We start from the raw sequence: 23,278 nt of genomic DNA on the forward strand, positions 1-23,278 counted from the left end.
GAAGGTCACTGGGCTTGGGGAATCTACTTCCTTTATATTATACAACACCTGCCCTTTGCTTCAGAACCTTTTTTTTTTTTTTTTTTTTTTTTTTGGCTTGTTTTGGTTTTTTTTTGAGACGTAGTCTTGCTCTGTCACCAGGCTGGAGTGCAGTGGCGCCATCTCGGCTCACTGCAATCCCCCAACTCCCTGGTTCAAGCGATTCTCTTGCCTCAGCCTCCCGAATAGCTGGGATTACAGGCATGCACCATCACGCCTAGCTCATTTTTGTATTTTTAGTAGAGACCATGATTTCACCATGTTGGCCAGGATGGTCTCGATCTCCTGACATCATGATCCACCCGCCTCAGCCTCCCAAATTGTTGACATTACAGGTGTGAGCCACTGTGCCCAGCCAGAACCCCATCCTTCAAGGTTGCTCACTGATAACTGGCCAAGGCAAAGAGTGGTCAGGGCCTTGCATTCTTGACATATCCAGCATGAAAGTGCAGGGACTCTTAGGGTCCAAGGCAAATTGCCTTTCCTAACATGGTTTTGGTATCAAGGTTACACTAACCTCAATTAACATGAGCTTTCTCTTTTAAATCCCAGAAACTATTTGGATAAATAAGGGATTTATGTCTTGAAGTTCTGGTAAAACACTGTAAACTGGGCCTATGTTTGGGGCGGAGAAGGGGAGAATTTTGATGTGGTGATCATATTTTTTTTTCTTGAGTGAACATTTTGTATTTTCCCAGAAAATTAATCCATATCAAAAAGTTCTCAAATACGTAGGCTGATTTTTACAATTGCTTGAATCTACTCTATTTATATCTCCCTTTTCATTGAAGATATTTCTATTTGTGACTTTTTTTTTTTTTTTTTTTTTTTTTTGCCAGTCTGACAAGTTTTGTTCCCTCCCAAAAATCAGCCTTTGGTCCACATTCTACAGCTCTTGCATTTTCCTCTCATCTCCATCCTCAGAGAGTGATGGGAACTATTTGAATCTTCCACATACCTGTTAACAGGTTCCAGCTGGAGTGGGAACCATAGTTTCTATTTCATCCTGTTTCTGTGGGCTGGTCCAGCACACCTTCTCCCTTCAGAATTTCTGTGAAAGAAGGGACAACTGTGCTCACCACACTCCTAGAGGTGCATTTTCAGTTATTACAAGAACTTCCTCACCTTGCACTGATCTAGCAGTGGCACTATGGTAGGTCTGTGAGTTTCTGAAGCAGAGTAATTTATTCAACCAAAGGGGATGCTTAATTTCATCCATGTAGGCACCCCCAACCAGGTAATTCTGATACCCATCCCCTTCGCTTGGTCTGAGAAACAGAAATGCTGGTGACGTGGTCTCTCAGTAAGCCCTAGATGAAGGGGGGATGGTATTGTCCACTTGTTACTGATTGTAGCAAATGCTTCTAATTTTATGTGGCCTTGGCAGTCATTGTGAATATAAGCTGGACTTTCCCATACAGAAGCAGAGCTCAGTCACCCCTGACAGTTTCCAGTTCTATGTCTCGCAGTTCCCCAATGTGGTCCATCCAGATGGCTGCCTTATACAGCTGCTCACTGTCAACCACTTTGCTATGGGACAGCTAGATGCAGCTTGCCTGACTGGCCTCGTTGACCCTCACATGGGCTGTGTGGATATGTCACAGTGACCACCTCTCAGTCACAGAGTGGTCCCCTGGAACTGATGCCTGCTTGCTTTCAACCTAATTGAAACTCCTCATGGGAAACTTGTTTGAATAATGCCCTGGACCCAATATAGGCACTGGCCCACAGGTCCCTGCCTGCATTTCCTGACCTTCATGTTTGTGGCCTCCAGATGTGCCATGTATTTCCCAGGACCTATAAATAATAATACCTGGAGTCTCTCTCAAGCATTGAGTCTCATCACAAGCTCTCCATCGTAAAGATCTTAAATTAAAACATTGACTCTCTTGAGACTGTAGAATATTAATAATGATTCTTCTACAGTTTTAGGCCCAGTTGTTTAGAAAAAAAAAAAAAAAGGACACCCGAGAACAAACTGTGGACCAATATTTTTTGAAGTACCCTTTGTGATAAACAATTTAAAAACTGAGTAAGGCCACCTAATATGATAATATAAATGAATTGATTAGTATGCTACAATCCAAATTATAATTTAAAAAATCAGATAGCTCAATTTTTTAGGAACAGAAAGTAGAATGGTGGTCACCAGGGGCTTAGGGAAAATGGGGAGTTGCTGTTGAGTGGGTATAGTTTCAGTGTTGCAGGATGAAAAAGTTCTGGAGATTCATTGCACAACATGAATATACTTAAAACTACTGAACTCTACAGTTAAAAATGGTTCTGATGGTAAAAAAAATTTTTTAAAAAGAAAAGAAAACCAGACGTCTGACATCAAGCTGATATAAGGAATTTATTGTGTAAAAAAGAAACATCTAGAGAATGCCACAGACAGGCCTAGTATGGCTACAGTACTGTATATAAAAGACAATTGCTCACAATGATAGCACTGAAGCACTGAGAGATACCAAAGTACTTTCTGAATCGAAGTCAAATGATACTCAGCATGGTTTTAATATCCTCATATATATCAACGTTTTACTACTATGATACTTTTGTAAACCAGGTAACCAGAACACCCAATCAGACAGCTTTTGGTGATATATAACTTGGCAATAACCCAGTCTGATGATACATAAAACTACTCACTATACTCATCTGGTACATACCTGCACAAACATTTTGAAATTCCAATTTCTTGGTCAAGTGATATGCTGCTTGAATTCATTAAATATATTTAGATTTCTGTATTATACAAAGTTAAATGTACAACTAAATTAGTATATGAAAAGTGCTCACTATGTTTTTACGGGAAATAATCCTGACAAAAATGTTTAATGAATATACTCTATACTAATTCTGCCTTTTTATACTTAATTCTAAATTTCTCCCCTCTAATTTACAACAAATTTTGTGATTTTTATAAGAATCTATGCCTCCCCAATTCTCAGATTCTTCTCTTTTCCTCCTTATTTCTTTGCTTAAATTCAGTATAAGCTTTCTTGGTATTTTAGGCTTCATGCATACTCTTATTCCTAAACACCAGCAGTTCCTTAGAGACCTAAAATCCAGTATAGGAATTACTGTGTTAGTTCTTGAAAAAGCATTAAAGACATTTTTTCCTGAAATATACAGAACATGTCATGCCAAATCTCTTGTTTACATAATAAAATGGTAATACCAGTGAATTGCACATATAGATTTTATCTCCAAGATAGAATAACTTAAATATTAAAACGTACCTTTAATTGACTTTGTAACAGACGGCAATATTCAATACAAAAATCACAAAACCCACTAACTTTAAATGCTGCATAGTACAGCATACAAACTCATCTCCCTATAAGCTATTCAAACTATGACAACTTTTTAAGCTACTCTAGCATTTAAAGCATAACTAGAAATTTATACGAAACACGATTTTATGTTCAAATATGGAAATAAGTAACATAATTCCAAAACCCAAAAGCATCCCAGCATTCTGTAAAAAGAAATATCCCCAGCGACTACATCCGTGGTCACTAGCATCATTGTGCAGCATTTCAGGTACCTTAAAAAAAAAAAAGGTAAGGGAAAATAAGAGTGACATTTAAGTTTTTAGAACTACAGATTAGTTTTTAGAAAAATTTGTAGGACAGTATACTAGCTTTATTTGTAGCTGGATATACTGTGAGTTAATTCCTTAAAACATGATTACATACATACTGACTCTAGCTAATAATGTCACACAGCATTTCCTAGCAGTTTAACAATGACTACTCATGATGTTCTGGGCAAGAAAAAGTTTGTATTGGTTCAGTGTGCTCCACTGGAAATTGAAAAGCTACATTGATTTTCCTATTTCAGTTACTGGCTGCATATCTGAACTGGATATAACATGTAGTTTGTCTTTAGTTCAGAGATAGAAAACCTTATACTATATAAGATATATATTGTCCTTGATTGCTTACAAAGTAAAAAATAAAAATAAAATAATAAAATACAATTTTAGCAGTAAGACTGGCTGGGATTGTTTTGAGGACATTAGTGACAAAAAGATATGACTCCTTTGTTGACTAATAAACTAAGCATTCTGAAGTATGCAGCATGCCAACAATATGTGTTTTGTCCTAGATTTCCTACAAATCTATAGAAAATTCACTGCCTGATTACTGAGATCATATCCTAAAACGATACATCAGAAGGATGTAGGTATTTTTGTGAATCCTGATACATATTAAGCAAGATAAAGGTATGATCAACAATCCAAAAAAAAAAAAAAAAAAAAAAAAACTCTGAAGAACCTATATTCTTATATGTCACAAATTTCTGAATATAGAATCACTTCTCATAATGACGGCATTTAAAACCTTTTTTTAAAAAATGATTTTTTTTTTGAGACAGTCTTTCTCTGTTGTCCAGGCTGGAGTGTAGTGGTGCAATCTCAGCTCACTGCAACCTCCACCTCCTGGGTTCAACTGATTCTCCTGCCTCAGCCTCCCAAGTAGCTGGGACTACAGGCACATGCCACCACCCTTGGTTAATTTTTTTGCATTTTTTAGTTGAGACGGGGTTTCACCATGTTGGCCAGCCTGGTCTCGAACTCCTGACCTCATGTGATCTGCCCGGTTTGCTCTCCCAAAATGCTGGACTAACAGTGAGCCACTGTGCCCAGCCAGAAAAAAAAAAAAGAAAAAAGAAAAAAGAAAAAATGCTATTTTATTGAGCCTATAGTCCTAGCTACTCAGGAGGCTGAGGTGGAAGGATCATTTGGGCTCAGGAGTTTGAGACCAGCCTGGGCAACATAGCAAGATTCCACTTCCTGCTCCCCCAAAATAGGAGAGAAAAATGTGAGGCTTTACCGAATATTTTCTCTATTTTATTGTTGGTCAATAATGTAATAAGATTTCTTAAAAACTTACCATATCAACCAGAGCAACATACATGAATAAGCCAGCAGTAAGTGCAAATATCCACATAGAAACATTTTCAGCATAATGACCAATGAAAATTCCTGTTGCCATTCCAAGATACGCCAGCATGGCTGACAAAGCATTATAAAGGACAGCCTGTTTAACGGTCATGCCAGCCTTTAGTAAAACAGCAAAGTCACCTTTAATAGAACACAAAAAAGGAGGAAAGTCATTGAGAAATCATTTTTAAGACACATACCAAGATACTTCCCAGATTTAAGAAAATTTTCCAGTGTTTTTGAGAGGGGGGAAAAAGAGACAAAATTAAGAATTACCTAGGGTTAAAGCAGTGTTACTCAGTAAATCACCCTAACAGCTGTATAAACTATTGTTTTTCCTTTTTATTCTTCATCATTCAACTTGATGTACAAACTTTTTCCTTCCTTCCTTTTTTTTTTTTTTTTTTTTTTTTTCCAGACAGCATCTTGCTCTGTCACCCAGGCTGGAATACTGTGGCACAATCTTGGCTCATTCCAACCTCTGCTTCCTGGGTTCAAGCCATTCCCGTGCCTTAGCCTCCCGAGTAGCTGGGACTACAAGCGCATGCTGCCACACCTGGCTAATTTTTTAATTTTTAGTAGAGACAGGGTGTCACCATGTTGACCATGGTGGTTTCAAACTTCTGATCTCAGGTGATCCCCCTGCCCTGGCCTCCCGAAGTGCTGGGATTACAGGTGTAAGCCACTGCGCCCAGCCAGATACCTTATCCAAAAAAATTTTTTTAAGGCTTACAACTTTGTCAAAATGATAAATACTAAAAATTTACTATCGTGGTCTTGCACTGTTTTCAAGGAGCTTGGAATTTGGCCATAAAGAAGGGAGGAATGGGTGAAGAAGACACATGAGATGATCAGCAAATGATAATGGTAATGCATAACCAAGAGCTGAAGAGTTTAATGCTACAATTATAAAAGGAGAAAAGAGACACATGAAGATGGAAATAAGAGAGGGGCTTCATGGGACTTGAATGTGGAACATAAATTAGATGCTGAAGATTATAAGGAATGGCTGAACATATAAAAAGGAACAAAAGTGAAAATGGTATCGGCAGTATGTATGTGAATATATCTCTGTAAGAAGAAAAACAAGGACGTGAACTGGGATCCAGAACTAGGGAAGGTTTTAAGGCCCAATGACAAAGAAGAACAATATTCAAAACACAACTCATCCACTTCCATTCAATTCCAATGAGATTCTCTTTCTCAGCTTCTGTTAATGGAAGATGATTCCTTTGTATCCTGTAGTCTTATTCACCTTGTATGTATGAAGATGATCCCTGATGTCATCAGTATGCTGGTTAGCAGACTTATAAGAAGGCATGGAATTGATGAAGAAGCTTGCTCAACTACCATTAGCAAAAGCCAGTAATACTAGGACGTTTCACCCACCTGGTAAATACAATTTATGTGGTTCTCTTACCTAATTCATGAGGCAACTCATGACAGAACACAGCAACAGAAGTACTTAAACCACTCGATAAGCCTTCAGTAAAAGCAGCACCTGTGTAAAAATCAATCAGAAAAAGTTTGGTTACATTAATTTGTGTGCTTTTAAATCTTATCAGTATGCAAAACGAGGTAACAAAAAAACAGTATTTTGGCGCGAATGAACACAAGTTTCCCAACCCAACTCTGTATCTTCTTTGTAAGAAATCTTAGAGTACATTCCATGAGGTCTAAATTTCCCAAAGGAAAACATCAGGCATGAAAGAGAAGGGAAGGTTTTCTATGCTTTAGAGTAAGCGGTTAAAGTTATACAAATCTGAGGAGTAACTGCTACCATATAAAAGGCATATTCAAGAATACAAAATAAACTGTTAAAAAGGTTTAGGAAAAAACTCTCTGTCAAGGATATAAACATGTTTCACTTGCCTCAGAGGAATTTACTATGTAACCAGATCTGTTTACATTTATTCTTTCACTATCTCAGTGAGTCTCAGTGAGAAAACTCTAAGACAAATAGCTGTCCCCTTTTAAAAAGCTGACATAGTATACAATCAATCAATTATAAACCATGACTGTGCTTTTTTTTTTTTTTTTTTTTTTTTTTTAAAGAGATAGGGTTTCATTCTGTTGGCCACGTTGGAGTTCAGTGGTGAGATCATAGCTCACTAGAACCTCAAACTCCCAGGTTCAAGCATTCCATCTACCTCAGTCTACCAAGCAGCTGGGACTACAGGTGTATGCCACCATGCCTGGCTAATTTTTTTTTATTTGTAGAGATAAGGTCTCACTATGTTGTCTAGGCTGATCTTGAACTCCTGGGCTTAAGCGATCCTCCTGCCTTGGCCTCCCAAAGTGCTGGGATTATAGACGTGAGCTACCACACCCAGCCGACTGTGCAGTTGGACATTCCTCCTTTGTCTGTTTCAGCTCTGCATAACATAGTATGAGAGCAAGAGCACTCGACTCCCAGGGAGCCAAGGCCAGGCCTAGCTATAACACAGCATAGCCTCCTTGGGCAAGTGGCTCCACCTTTACGGGCCTCAGTTGCCTAACTGCATGGTTCCTTCCAGCACTAAATTATTAAAATTTGTAAATATTGTGTTATCTCCCAATTGTGGTATAACAATTTATTAGCAAAAGTTCTATAATTCTTCTTAGGATAGAGATTGGTAACTGGACTTAGATGTATGAAGATTCCTTTAGCATAAAAGATGACAGAAAACATAATTTTACTTTTATAAATATTACTTACATTATCGATAAGGGAACTTCAATGTATAGGGAGAAAAAAAATCTCATACATGCATCATACAAATTAAAGGCTGATCTTAAGACCTTGCAATTTAAGAACAGCTTTTGACAGTTACAATTTAGGTTGTGGACTAGGCACAATTCCTAGCATTTAATCATACCTAACATTTATCAAGTACTTCATTGTCAAAGTAGTAAAAGAAAAAATAACATTTTTATACTCTTGGAAGTCACTAATATCCTCATCTAAACTAATCTATTCTCTGTTAAAATTTGACTAGGTGTTTAATGTGAAAATTTCAGAATCAATCAACACGGAACAAATATGTAGACATATACCAATTGCTAGGCCATCGCTGAAATTGTGCAGGCCATCACCCATTATCACCATCCAGGCCAGAGTGGCGATGCCGGCATCTTTCAGCTCCTCCCGAGAGTAGCGCTGGCTGTGACTGTGAGGATGGTGGTTTTGGTGGTGGTGGTGATGGAGAATATGATGGTAGTCATGATGGTGGTGAATGAGATCATCTGACTGGCCAAGTGTATCGTGGAAATGTGAATGGCATTTATTCTTGCACCCTCTGGGTACATATTCATTGTAGACTTCCTGTGGATGAGCATGAGCTATCATGACCTCTTCTTCTTCCAAGATTGCAGGCTGCTGAGAATCAAAGTGCGAGGGCTCTTGTGAGTCTGCTCGTAAATAGCCTTCAGTTCCTAGGAATAAACATAAAGGGTACGGGGCAGTTAGAAGGCTTTGTTACTGGACTTGGAGACATTTCAAACCTCACTGAAAAAGTCAACAAAAGATCTTAGAGCATGATAACTCCTTCATATATGCAGAACTAAACATTAAAGTATTACTAATGAAAAACATCAATAGATTTTTAATGAATTCCAGAAATAGAATGGTCTCAAATATTAAGAATGGATTTTAAATGTTAACCTTCAGCAACTACCTCTCAGATTCTCCCTTAATTTATTCTGCCTCCCTACCTTTTTAAAGATGTCTTTTTTCCTCATCCTAAGAGAAGAACCTGCTTATTTTAGAAAACATGTTACATTAGATATTTAAAATATTTATTTTAGAAAAATATCTTAGAGAAGTAATGAAAATTAGAAATAAAAGAACACGAATAATCCTGCCATGTGACTTCCTTTTTTGGAAGGCAAAATTCAAGGAAAAAACAGAGAATCTGAATTATTTCATCATCACCAAGAAGCAATTATTATCTATTTGTGCAAAGGAAAATAAATCTCCACAATAAGGTTACTTTTTTTTCTCCTGTACATAGTTACCATCCCTGACACTGCAGCCCATTTCTAGAGCAGGTATTTCCTCCTCTTCATTACACATTTCACTGGAGTCCATTTAAAAATCTGAAGAGGGGGCCAGGCACGTTGGCTCATGCCTGTACTCCCAGCACTTTGGGAGGCAGAAGTGGGCAGATCACAAGGTCAGGAGATCGAGACCATCCTGGCTAACATGGTGAAACCATGTCTCTACTAAAAACAAACAAACAAAAAAATTAGTCGGGTGTGGTGGTAGGCACCTGTAGTCCCAGCTACTTGGGAGGTTGAGATAGGAGAATGGTGTAAACCCGGGAGGCGGAGCTTGCAGTGAGACCGGATGGCACCACTGCACTCTAGCCTGGGCGACAGAGTGAGACTCTGTTTTAAAAAAAAAAAAAAACAAAAACAACAACAAAAAATAAAAATAAAAAACCAAAAAAAGGGAACAGATGCAGGAAGAACAGCGAAAGCATTTTACTTGGTCTTCAGAGAAAAACAGCATGTTGGAGAATATACAGTGGACAGGAAACCATACAAATAGGCAGCAGCAACAATAAAGTTGTTCTCTCCCCTCAGTCAACAACTGTCTATTACATACCGATACTAAGCCAGATACTCCAGCACTAGGCAGTAGGGAGAGACTGGAGCATGACAAAGTGTCTGCCCTCAAGAAGCTTATCTAATCTTGTGGGGAGACAGCCACTGAGCAAGGAAACACAGGTATAAAAAAGGTACTGGAGGCACTGGTTTTAGAGAAGTGCAATATGGAGAGTGACTGGGAGACCTGTTGTAGTTGAGTGCTCAGTTCTGGCCTCTAAAGGAAATATCTGATTCGACACCTGAACAACAAGAGGAGAAATTTATGTGATGGTCTCAGAGAACAGTATTCCAAGCAGAAGGAATAGTGAGTGCACGGCCCAGAGACAAGCCTTATGTGCTCCCAGGGTCAGCGGGGCTGGAGCACAGTGAACAATGTGGGAGAGTGGTGGGCTCAGCGGGACCTTGAAGATCATGGCAAGGAGCTAGGTTTAAAATATGAATCTTAACTCAGTCTGTCTGACAAGATATGCCAAGCAAACAGCCAAGTTTCAGGAAAAACATGGTAGATACAACCTTAGGCAAGTGATCAAAATTAACACCACCAATACATGACAAAGAATCATATCAGGTGGCACACCATGTCACAGAAAAGGATAAGTACCATTTTGTGGTATTCCTGCCAAAACTGATCAACCTAATCATACAAAAATACTAAACAAACCCAAAATTAGAGGCAACTAAATGCAGTATTTGATCCTGAATTGTACTCTGGAACAATATTTTGGTGGGGGTTGGGAGGAGTGTTGCGGCAAAAAAAAAAAGCACTATTAAGGCATTTGGAACAAAAGAATAACATCTACAGAGAATGGCACTGTATCAATATAAATTTCCTGATTTAATAATTAAACTCTCATTATATGAGAGAATGTCCATTTTCCTAGGGAACATACACTAAAGTATTTAGGAGTAAAGAAACATCATGTCTATAACTTACTCTCAAATGGTTTAGAAAAAAAGTGTGTGTGTAGCTGGCCCTTTAATCACTAAAAATTAAAGAAAAAGGTGTGTGTGTGTGTAGACAGAGCTAGAGAAAAAGAGTGAGAAATAAATGTGCGGTAAAATAACCGGGGAATATGAGTGAATGGGATACAGGAATTCTTTGTACGATTCTTGAAACTTTTCTGAGTATGAATTTACTTCAAAAGTTACAGGAAAAATAAATGTAAATATACATAAAACAACTTACTCACTGGCAATTTTTAAAAATGTATGAGATACATTTTTATCTACATTTTGGGTTTGAAAAACCCAAAACCAAAGGACATGGTCCCATTTCTTCCAGATAGTCCAAGTTGCCTGCAAATCATACAGCAATGAACTCCTTCTAGCCCTAAAATTTACGCATAAGAACTTACGATCATCTGTATCTACTTTCTCCTCATTTGCTGAAAGTTGAGATTCATACTTGGACAACTGCTTCTTAATCTCCACATCATCATCATTTTCGGGTTTCTTCTGATTCTAAAATAGTAAAGGAAAACAATACTTTAAAACAGTAATTTGTTTATATATATATATATATATATATATATATATATATACAGCTTTTGATCAATAACCAGGTAAGCAAAAGACACAGAATGCCCCTACAGTCATCTGCGCTAAGCATAGTCCCACACTAGCAGCACAGTATCTCCTGGGAACTTGTCAGAAATGCATACTTCCGGCTGGGTGCTGTGGCTCACGTCTGTAATCGCAGCACTTTGGGAGGCCGAAACAGGCAGATCACGAGGTCAGGAGTTCGAGACCAGCCGGGCCAATATGGTGAAACTCCATCTTACTAAAAATACAAAAATTAGCTGGGCGTGGTGGCATGCGCCTGTAGTCCCAGCTACTCAGGAAGCTGAGGCAGAAGAATCGCTTGAACTCGGGAGGCAGAGGTTGCAGTGAGCCGAGATTGTGCCACCGCACTCCAGCCTGGGTGACAGTCTCAAAACAACAACAACAACAAAAAAAACCCAGCTAGGGGCATTTCCTTCAGGCATCTAGTGATCTGGTAACCACCTGCCTGGCTGCCTCCATGCCTCTTCTGCACACTGAAACCCCATACTTCTCATACTTTTTATAACCTAAAACTATAGTTTTTTAGTTATTAAAATAAAACACTTTTCTTTAATAAAACACCATTAACATGATTTCTCTTTTAAAACAAGCCTCTATTAACCTTGAATTCATCACTGGGCTTTAACCATCCCAAATACCATACCAGAGAAATTGTACCTAAGTCCAAGCAGCCTCTATGTTGCGTAAAGGTCACTGTTTGAACAATGGTGCCTGTGTATCATCTACTTAGAACACTTAAAATAAAGGTTTACACATAAATAACAGATTTCTTATTTGCAGTACCTTTAAATATGATGATCACCACCATACCTAAGATTTCATTCGAGCTCTAATAGCATATCAAGTGTCTATACATTCTTAGGTTTTAAGAGCTTTTAAAGGCAAACACACACACAAATCTTTACACTTATCCTAAATACAATGCCTCAATCACAGAAAGTACTTAAATATTTGTAAAAGTAAATGAACTCAGGGTATCTTAAATCATTTATGCTGGTGCTTTATTTCTCATTGGGCAATTGTTCTAGAAGGTAGAGTTTAACAAATTCTTTCATTCCATAAGTATTAAGGGCCCATAATGTTCCCTATGCTAAATGCTGGGAGTAGAACATAAAATAAGCCCCACACAGTCTCTGTTCTCATGGAGCTTATTATCCACAGGGAGAGGGATTTTACACAGGTAATGATTATACACTTCTTTGAGTATAATTTTTGACACATTTTATAATAGAAAAGAACAGAGTGCTATTAAGAGTGTACAATAACATGACCTCAATAATTTCCAGGTGGCCACTGAAAAAATATAACTTATACCAAGACCTAAAGATAGGCAGGAATTTGGTGGGGAAGGTGGGGGAGGCAGCATTCCAGGCAGGGAGTAGCACCTGGAAGGGGTCAGCACTGCTCTGGAACTCAAAGAAGTACAAGGTGGCTGGGGCCTACTAGGTCAGAGAGGGTGGCCAGAGATGAGGCTGAGGCAACTAAAGGAGATCAGACAACAGAACTCTGTTAAGAATAGTGGGCTTTGTCCAAAAACTTATGCAGTCACTGAAGGAAAGATTCTAAGTAGTGGTGGGCAACCTCATCATATTTTCATTTAAACAAATCACTGCCTGCTCTGTGAAATCTAGATTGGGAAAAGAAGGAAAGCAAAATAATGTGGACAGGCTCCTACTAGGAAGCAATAACTGTCACTCAGGTGGGAGATAACCATGGCTTGGACTAGAATGACAGCAAGAAAGATGGAGAGGAATGGAGAGACCGTGGACATACTTATTATACTTATTAAAACTTGGTTGGATATGGGGATGAGGGGGATATCAGAGATGATTCTCTAGTTTTCAGCATCAACAATAACCTTCATTAGCAGAAGGTTAACCTTAAGTAGCAGAAGGCAGGTAGCCTAAAAATATGATATATAGAATCTCCCAGGGGTGCAGGATGGACTTCTTAAGAAAAATCCTAAGTAAAATGCCCTGTTATGAGCTTGAAGAACTCCCCATACTCACAATATAATGAATAGTATTTTTCTTTTAGAGAGAATTAGATTAAAAATTATTAAGTAACTTTAATATCTGGATGCCTTTAATAAAAGATAAACTCACCATATTCCAAAAAGGGAAGAGAACATGTAACATTTGCAAAACTCCTATGGGAAGTCTTCGTCTAGAAATTATGCTTACTTGCTGTTTCATGTTCCTTAAACATTGAATATTTATTACCATCTATCATGTACTAGACGCTATTCTACACATTGGAGACAGAGCTGTAAACAAGACAGATCCTGGCTTTTAAGAGCTTACATTCTAGTAGATACTATTTTAAAGCAGAGCGTATCAAACTACTCTATAACCCACATTAATACATGTAATGTAAAACAGTAATATATATATAATATTACTGTTGCATTTAACAATATTGGTTATGACATACAGATTGATTTTATAACTCACTAACAATCTAGAGTTATAACCTAGAGTTAAAAAAGAAAAAATATTCTGTATCAGATAACAGAGGGCCTATTTCTTGGAGTCCTAGGTTAAAGAGTGCTAAGTTAAAGAAGAGCTATCCTTAGCTGGGCATGGTGGCATAAGCCTATGGTTCCAGTTACTTGAGAGGCTGAGATGGGAGGATTGCTTAAATCCAGGAATTTGAAGCTGCAATGAGCTATGATCATGCCACTGCACTCTAACCTGGGCAACAGAGAAAGATCCTGTCTCTTAAAAAAAGATCCTGTTTTCTTAAAAAAGGAAAAAAAGAAAAGAAAAAAGAAAAGCTGTATTTAGGTAAAACTTGGAAACAAAATTGAAATGAGAATGTTAAATAAATTATGGCATTTTGACCCAGACATACCGTTAAAAAAAAAACCAACCCATCCCCAAGTCTCCCAGAATGAAAACTGATCTTTTTTTTTTTTAATGTAAGAATAATTGCAGAAGACTTAAAGAAGTAGGAATAAACTAGTCCATACATGGCAGGTAACCTAAAACTATGATATATGGGATCTCCCAGGGGTGCAAGATGGCTCTCTTAAGGAAAATTCTAAGTAAAAAATGCCTGAAGAGCTCACAATACTCACCATATAATGAGTAGCTTTTTTTTTCTTTTTGAGAGAATTAAATGAGATTAGAAACTATTCAATAACGTTAAGAAACAGTCTAAGGGAAGCAATTGGGACAATGGGAACACAGAAGATGACTTCCTTGATTAAGAAAAAATAAGCTATTCTTATTTTACTTCTTCCCTCTATATTTAGGTGCACTAAAGAGAGGGTTCCAAATTTTTTAATTTGAGGTTTCAGTGAATGTTAAATCCCTAAAAGCAAATAGTCCTAGTATGTAAACACTCTCCTGTTTACACATGCATTTGTTTCCCACAGTGAGCTCTATGCTCAGCAAGAATCAACTGTGCTAGTTTTGAAACCTCTTCACGCCAGTTATATTTATTACTGTAATTGCACAATTTAATTACACATTGCTCAAACAATGAAATTATGGTAAGGAGTTAACTTCTTTTTTGGGGAATAGAGATAGGGTCTTGCTATGTTGCCCAGGCTGCTCTCAAACTTCTGGCCTCAAGCAATCCTGCTGCTTCAGCCTCCCAACATGCTAGGATTATAGACATGAGCCACCGTGCCTGGTAGGGGGATACTTAATTCCATGAACACAAAAGCTGAATGCTTGGAAGATTCAAAGGCAAGGTGCTAAAAAAAGATATCAAATTACATAAGGCTACCACTGAATAAATTTTTTTTAAATTTCCAAAACCTAGATTCTACATTCAGAATAGCTTTAAGTGTGTAATCTCTTGTTCAATTTTAGAGAGACCAAAATTGGAAATCATAGATCAAGCAGCATGGCTGATAAAGAAAAAAAGAAAAGATAATACAGAATACAGAACTCCAACTTGAAGAAAATCCTGGTCAATATCAAATGACCAGAATATGAGTGTACAGATGTATTAGGTTAGATTAAAATGTTGAGATGTGAACACATCATTTTTTTTTTTTTTTTGAGACAGAGTCTCACTGTTGCCCAGGCTGGAGTGCAGTGGTGTAATCTCAGCTCACTGGAGCCTCTGCCTCCTGGGTTCAAGCAATTCTTGCGCCTCAGCCTCCCAAGTAGCTGAGATTACAGGCATGCACCACCTCACCTGGCTAATTTTTGTATTTGTAGTAGAGATGGGATTTCGCCACGTTGGCCAGGCTGGTCTCGAACTCCTGGCCTTAAGCGATCTGCCTGCCTTGGCCTCCCAAAGTGCTGCGATTACAGGCATGAGCCATTGCACCTGACCCACATTATTTTTAAGAGTCTCCTGACAGTCTTCTGAATGACTTGCCTGATCATATCAAATAAAAAGTGGCAAATTACCATAGGGGACTCAAAAGTGTTTTTTCGCCAGAAAGAAAGAGCCTATTGTTTGACTTCATACCATTTCTAATCCAATTTGCAAAGGGCAAGCCTATAAAAGTGACATACCCTTTAAAAGAAAACAGAACATTTAACTACTGGGTGACTAATTAGAAATTAATCACATTAGTTAATCATAATTACTAATAAATATTGATAGTGTATCCATGTATACATGATGCTTCTGGTCTTCAAGGTCCTGCTGGTACCTTGTCTGGTCACTTATACAGATGTTGTTCATCCTTCCCTTTCTTACCCTGTCATGAGTTTCAAAAGAATAGCAAAGATAGAAAATTTCAGAGCTATTAAGATATAGAAATGCTCCTCACAAACATCTCTGGGACCAAAAAGTACTTCAAGGGTACTGAACTCCCTCTCATACAAAGTTCATACAACCTGGGCATGCTAGTTTAACAATCTAGTTAGAGTACTACTATAAATAAATGTCTGAAGCATAGTAAGTACTCAGCATACATTTTCTTACCTTTTTCTTCTTATCTTTAAATTGTTTGATCAATGTGAGAACATGTTCGACAAGAAACATGAAATACAGGCCTCCTAGAGCTGTTAGACCCTTCCATGTGGAATCAAAATAGGCACTTTCTTCTATGTTTTGAGAAGACAGATGACTGAAAAGTGGTCCTCTTTTCATTTCCATTGCTGGTTCTTCATGGCTATGACTATGGTGGTGACTTGCATGAGACTGAAGGCAAAATAATTTGTTATTTATAAATTCATCAGTTTCACACAACAAGTCAGAAAGTTGGCTAGGTAAGGTCAAAACTGAAATCATTCAGTTACACAATTATTCAGATATTTCAGAGACGAGGTGCAGTTTAGGAAATTAAAAATAAAATGACCAATGAGTGGCTAGCTATCTAGAACTTAATGCATGTCATGTACTTCAGATACATTCCCAGTGACCCTCATAATACATAAATAGTAAGCATTTTCAACGCGTGACAAATTACCATGGCCACAAATAACAGGAATACTAGACTTAATGTGCACAGTTTCTACTGCTTATATTCCCAACCGAAAAGCCCATACCAATGTCATCAGACCAGCATTGTAAGAAGCCTAGTGTGTGTGTGTTGGGCCCTGGCAGGTACCCGAGATCCAGGTGTACTGCCCTAGCAGCCTGTAGCTGAGTAGAGTACTAACTACCACTATTGCACATTAGGGAATCGGGTGTGGAACACACTAAGAGACTGGGGGATCACAGAGTACGCCCCATACACATGCCACTTTCTATCAGCAGGTCTTCCCAAACATCTGCCATCTGGTGGTCCGAGAGCTTGTCAGAGCAACATAGTTTTCTTTCACTACTGAATGGAACATGAGATTTGTAGTGCTCTAGGCATGGTGTGATTTCCTTTTCCCAATCACCTGAAAACCTTTAATGGGAATTTAAATAATGAAACACGCATATTTTTTGACTGAGCACTTATTCCAAATATCTGCTGGAAAAGTAAATTCACTTTACCAAACTTGTTTTATGTGTCATGAAGTGTAAATCTCTAAATACATACCCAAACATTCAGGTCTGAAGAAAACCTCCAAGTTTCTTGGGTACATAAAGGGTCACATATTTTATTTCTGTGGCAATTACACTAACAGATAAAGCAGATAACTCACATTGCTGCAGTACCTCACAGTACTAATGGCTGGGCAGTATTTGTCTCTTTTTATTAAGTGGGTTTCAAAAAGTTAAATTAGTCTGTGTTTAGTAAAAGGAAAGCAAAAATTTCACAAATGTATTAAGATCCAGCAGAAAAATACAGATTTCACTTACCAAATATATTTTAAAATAAGCCTTTCTAAACCAAATTTCTAACATTTCATACAAAAAATTCTAGTAAAAACCAAAACATATTATTTTTTCAGTGTTGAATAATCAAACACTAACAGGAAAAATTACTATACTTACATGTGGAAGAAGGTGTAAAAAAGCATCACCACTCAAAGTCCCAACGGCCAGTGCAACAAGGAAACTCAGGAGAAATTTGAAAAACACCCGATTCATGAGAGGCACTAAGATAACCCCCAGCAGAGACAGGAAACTGATGATGGAAATGGCTATAAAACCACCAACCCAGGCTGTCAAACAAAACAAAACAGAGCAAAGAAAAATTATACAATTAATAAACTTCACAAGAAAGACTTTTGGAGAGTAGCATAAAGCAACATGTAAAAGGAGAGAAGCTAAAAACATACATTCATTCAATGTGAATAGGACCTACTGTGGCAATAGCACAATAACCAAGAAATCTGTTGTTGGCTCAAATGAACAACCTGACGGGTACTTAAGAACTCTCCAGGTAAGGAGCATAGCTCTAACGGGAAATTCTTCAGGTTGGGGTGAAAGAGGAAAAATAAATGGTTACCAAGGATGAACTGTAGCTCACTTAGGAACTGAACTTTCAGATTCCCATAACAGCTAAATTATAAAAGAGTTTTTTTTTTTTCTTAGAGAAAAGGAGAAGAAAATAAAGAAGAGGAGGAAACCAGGAATTCAATAATATCCTCAGAAAACAAAGCAGTGATTCCTTCCTCATTACTTTTGAGCAATGCGACCCTACCTTATAGCATAGCTTATCCTAGTTTCACTTATCAATAAGAATGTATCAGTATTAGGTTTCCAAGCAGCATAAATGAACCCAAGACCTCTTCCCAAACAGTGTGACATGATATAAAAATCCCAAATTTCAGGTGATCCTGACACCTTCTTGTAGGATGAACACAGAGAAGTCCTAACTGAAATTTGATTTTCTGGGTTTTTTTAAAGGGCAGGGCTAACACCCCTTCCTTGCTTTCTTCACATTCAAGGCAAAGAACAACTAAGATGACATACGTGGAACTGTACTGGAAAACAAATGGGCTGATGCAAATCTAAGGAAAAGTACAACATAAACGAATCTACTGAAATTGTTTTTACATAAAAGAGGCAATTTTACCTATTTGTAATGAATAGGTCTTTGGAGGGATTTCAGCCTTCTTTTCACTTGTATGAATCAGACAAGATCTAGCATCAATTTGGTTGATGATGGCTGGACAGAGATAGTTGAATTCTGTTGCATTCAGTGGAACCTGGACGCCCATGCCATGAGATGTCAGTAGTTTTGATGCATTGAAACACTGAAAGAAACAAAGCAGGGAAAATCACCAAAAGGCATCCCCGTCAGAGTAATGTGATGACACAAGACTCTTTTTAACTAAAGCTACTTCTTTGTTTTCTCAAGTTAATGAAAATTAAAATCAACTTCTGTTTTGAGCACCTTGGAACTTGCCTCCAGCTACCTGGCAATACTATGTCACCATAGTGGTATCCCACCTCTTCTGTCTATCTCATCAGAGAAGCAGTACATCACGAGTCACCTAGGGAGAAAGCCTCAAGTGGAACAAGCATGAGGATAAATGGAGATTCACAAGCCTGTTAACTCACTGTATAAACGTATTAAGGAAATGAGCTTCAATTTCAAAATGGGGTTCATCAGAGATTGAGAAATATGTTGCTTCAGTACTAACGCTATCCTACTTGGCCTAAACAAGTCCAAGACATGCCCCTCTTCTAGTTATGACTCTACTTGCAAAAACTCAGTTCTGTCTACATACCTGGCAAAGTAATGCTCTGCAATGAGAGGATATTAAATTATGCAGATTATTCTTGTGGAGGGCAAGGCTGCCTGTACCAGCAGGCAGATGTTTTCAACTATTTAATTAGATGACAAACTTAGTTTGAAGTTATTCCTCTGTGCAATCTCTCCCCCAACCAAAAAAGAAAAAGAAAACAAACAAACAAATAAAACCCAAAACTGGCTTTAGTACCAATTTCTCATCTTCTGTAAAGACATTTTCAACTCCCACCACAGTTCTCAGTTGGTACTACTCAGAGCAAACTTTATCACCAGGTCCGCTACGGCTATGACGATTACTAGGATTAGTCCAGAATTAGTACAGTCACATGCTGGTTTGAATGAAGTACTGAAGTTTTGCTTATTAAACTGTATCAACTAATTCCTTGTTCCTTTTTTTTGACATAATTCCCTGTTCTTGACATCTCTCAGCCAAGGTGAATTATGTACAGTCTGGAAGTCTACTCTAGAAAAACCACATGAACTCAGAACCTCACTGCCCAGACTTTTCCCTTGTCCAGCATGACGTTCATGGAAATTGCTCCAATTTCAATCATTCCTTAAGTCATGGTGGACCTTCTGTCAAGTACGCAGCAGTGGTATTCTCAGTTGTCTTCAGCCCCCTCAGTCACACAATATGGATTCTAACATCCTGCTTTCTAACATCCCTACAATATGGATTCTAACTCCTGCTTTCAACTCCTCATTTTCTATTTTTTATTAATAATGTTCACCTTTATAGATTTTCTCTAAAGATAGCCTTGATATCTTTCTCTACATATTTTATATTCTATATTACAAAAAATTTTAGGAGGCAGCACTATAGTCACCAAAATAACCGTTCCCTAAGTTCCGAATTAGGAATGTTTACAATATAGCAGGCAGCTGAGAAGGTGGAAATTTCCTTTTCAATAACTTCATCATTTTACTTTTACTTTAAACTCATCACAACTAGAAACAGAGTAGCAGAGACAGGACAGACACACAGGTATATTAAAATAATGCACTCATCTTACCTCCTGAGGATTTTCATTCGTGTTTCTAGAATACATAAAGCCTTTTCGGGGCTCACTCATAGATTCATTTGTTTTTCTACCAGCCAGCCGGCTCACCAGGCTCTTTTCTGTGACACTGGGTGGAGTGGAGCTGCTTACATCTTTGAGGAAGAGTTTTCCAGGTCTTGGAGTCTCTATTGTCTCTAAAAAGTGAGTTCCTTCAGAGACAGTGTTGTACATAGTTGAGGTCACTTCACTAGTACTAACACTGTCCTTGACATTCCTTCTACCATTGGCATGTTCTGGTCGGTGAGCTCCTTTCCCTTGGCTGTTTCTAGGATCTTTACCTGAACTATCTGAGTCATGTTCTGGGCAAAGAGCTTTTCGCTTATTTTTACCCGAAGCAGCATGATTACGGTGAGAGTGATGCTCGTGGTCCGAGTGATGCTCGTGGTCCGAGTGATGCTCATGGTCATGGTGTATATGGATTCTTTTAATCTTATCTATGCCTATATTTTGAAGTAATTTTCTGAACCCTTCAACTGACAAAGAATTATTTTCTCCATAGCGGTAGAAAAGCTGTTGTAGATGATACTGCCGTGTGGTAATTGCCAAGTCAACATTAATGCCGGATTCCCAATTCGGACTAATTTTCTCAGTGGTCTGGGGGAAAGCAGCTGCTGATTTTAGTTCATGAAGGGGATTTGTGACAGAGAGGGTGAAGGTCAGGATCAAGATTACAGATAACTTCCTCGCCATTGCACCTTCCTAGAAAAGACAGGAAAAAAAATTAACTCACTTCTAAAACAAATTGAATTAAGAAACCTCATACTGAAAATTAATGTGTAATCAAGTAATCAAAGTTGCCAGAGCATCATGTGGTGTGACTAGTGTGGCACTAGGTAGTGTGAAGATGGAAAGAACTATAGTCCTAGGCTCTACCCTTGCATTCCTAAAACACATGAAACAAATGGAGAACAGCTAACTGAGTGCTAAGAGACTGCCATTAGCACTGTAAAAGCAATAGTAATTCAGAGACAGGAGAGATCCATGTGGCCACAGCCATCAACTTCTTACTGAAGTTGAGAATTTATTTGAATGAGTATTGGAATCACTGAGGCCAATGATTCAAAATGAAATCTAGGCCAGGTGTGGTGACTCATGCCTATAATCCCAGCACTTTGGGAGGCTGAGGCAGGCAGATCACCTGAGGCCAAGAGTTTGTGACCAGCCTGGGCAACATGGTGAAACCCTGTCTCAAAAAAAAAAAAAAAAAAAAAGAATGAAATGAAATCTAGCTACCTTGATCATCACCATCATTTCATAAGATAATCTTCAAGCACCAAAAAATAGAAATAATAATCTCAATTCACACATTTAAAAAATTTTAAACTAATACACTTTCCTTATATACAAGTCCATTTAAGACCCCTTTCTGCAATCACAATCCTCAAAGGTGCTCAATTTTGCCAGTGTATCCCTCAGGATATTTTCTATGCATACTCAAATACATGTATACTTAATTTTTCAAAAAAGATTTTTTTAAAATTTAATTTTATTTTTGTGTAGAGAAGAGGTCTCACTATGTTGAGGTCTCACAATGTCGTCCAGGTTGGTTTTGAACTCGTGGCCTCAAGAGATCCTCCACCTCCACTTCCCAAAGTGCTGGGATTACAGGCGTGACCACCACGCCCAGCCTCAAATAGGTGTATACTTTAAATACACACTGAATCTTTTTTTCCTTCTTGACAATGAATCAGACACGTTATGTCCATACATAGAATTCTTAAAGTGAACTGAACTTCATGAAAAACTCACTGTAGCATCCTTGTGTTACTACAAACCAGTCAACATTTAATCACAGACTGTTAATAATCCACAGCAGTGTTTGGAACCAAAGGCCTATGCCCCAAGGAGGAGGGAGCAATTGAGTTGGAGCTTGAAAAGCAGAATTCAGTTAAGCAGAGCCAGAATTCGAGCCAGAATTCAGCTAATTCAGATCCAGCAGGATGTCCAGCACCAACGGTGGAGGTGGTGGTGGTCAAACCCACATCTCCAGCAAAAGACGCAGACGTCAAGCTTCCAACTGAGCAAGAGCATGGGGCTATCCAGCTCTATCAGGGTCAGCTGTTCTTCTCTGGGCAGCGCTCTCGCATTCATTACCATATCTAAAATACCGGTAATTCCTATTTTGCAAGGCGAATGAGGAAAACACATGAAGGAATGTGTATTACAAGTACTCGTTAAACTCATGTGTTGCACAAGTGCGGGGTATTATACAGGGAACAGTGGGAAATGGAGGTAACGGGGTAGAACGACACTTCTGAAAGAGGAATCTTTCGGGCTTGAAGTTTCGGGAATTCTTCTACTAGGCAAAAGATAAACATTTAGAAATCATTCCCAGGAGAGGAGGCGAGGAGCGGGGTGGGAGGGGACTAGCACAGAGGACAGCTCCGAGCCTTTCTCCAGGGAGGATGCTGAGCGCGGTCGCGGACCCGTTGAAGGATCTCCTTTCCAGCAAGTTGGCGTGTGCTGGAGGAAAACGGAAAGCAGAGGGGAAGGGCCTTGGAGAAAAAGGCGAGTACAGAAAACGGCGAAGAGGGCACAAAGCTCTCTTCTAAAAGCTTTTTATTTCTAAACACGTCAGTCCCTTCTTCGAATATGGGATGAAAAGTACGGATCTTTCCCTCAAAAAATTCTCCGTTGCACCCCGAAACCCATCTGAGCATCCTAAGAAGTCCGCCTCTCTAGGGCGAGTGGGCGCCTGCGGGGGGCTCCCCCCAGCATCCTCTTTCTGTAGCCCCCTGCTCGGTCCGCAGGACACTGTTCTCCGCAGAACACCCCCTCCCCGCCCCGCCTATCTGGCCGGCGGAGCTCCCCTCCCAGCCGCCCTGCTCCCGGACCTGAGAGACACGTCTCCGCGGCCTCGTCGTCCCACGGCCCGGCCACGCGCGCAGGTTTGGTTCCACACGGGCGGTCCAAAGGGCTCGGAACGGGCCCACTGGTCTCTTCAAAAAATCTCTACCAGGCGCGGACACGCAGTGGTTTCATTGGGTTGGCTGCCCCTCGGTCCGGAGGTAGCGCCGCGCAGCCACC

General features: G+C 38.9%; 1 protein-coding gene across 1 annotated transcript; it reads right to left on the reverse strand.

Moving 5' to 3' along the window:
• Window positions 1-2,373: 2,373 nt before the first annotated feature.
• SLC39A6 (solute carrier family 39 member 6) lies at window positions 2,374-23,217 on the reverse strand. The gene is made up of 10 exons (XM_010362697.2): window positions 23,086-23,217; window positions 20,204-20,950; window positions 18,510-18,690; window positions 17,483-17,652; window positions 16,037-16,255; window positions 10,936-11,041; window positions 8,027-8,404; window positions 6,411-6,491; window positions 4,941-5,131; window positions 2,374-3,589 (listed from the first exon to the last, which is right to left on the reverse strand). The coding sequence occupies exons 2-10, from the start codon at window positions 20,939-20,941 to the stop codon at window positions 3,437-3,439; spliced, it is 2,217 nt and encodes a 738-aa protein (XP_010360999.2). The 5' UTR covers window positions 20,942-20,950; window positions 23,086-23,217; the 3' UTR covers window positions 2,374-3,436.
• Window positions 23,218-23,278: the final 61 nt, after the last annotated feature.

Source organism: Rhinopithecus roxellana, chromosome 21, assembly GCF_007565055.1.
Source record: "Rhinopithecus roxellana isolate Shanxi Qingling chromosome 21, ASM756505v1, whole genome shotgun sequence".
NCBI lineage: Eukaryota > Metazoa > Chordata > Mammalia > Primates > Cercopithecidae > Rhinopithecus > Rhinopithecus roxellana.

Coding starts and splice junctions, on each gene's coding strand:
- SLC39A6 (XM_010362697.2), bottom strand. CDS start 20,941: ATGGCGAGGAAGTTATCTGTAATCTTGATCCTGACCTTCACCCTCTCT. Junction 11,042..16,036: donor TTAAAGATAAGAAGAAAAAG/GTAAGAAAATGT, acceptor TTACTATTTTAG/AATCAGAAGAAACCCGAAAA. Junction 6,492..8,026: donor CAGCGATGGCCTAGCAATTG/GTATATGTCTAC, acceptor ATTTTTACACAG/GTGCTGCTTTTACTGAAGGC.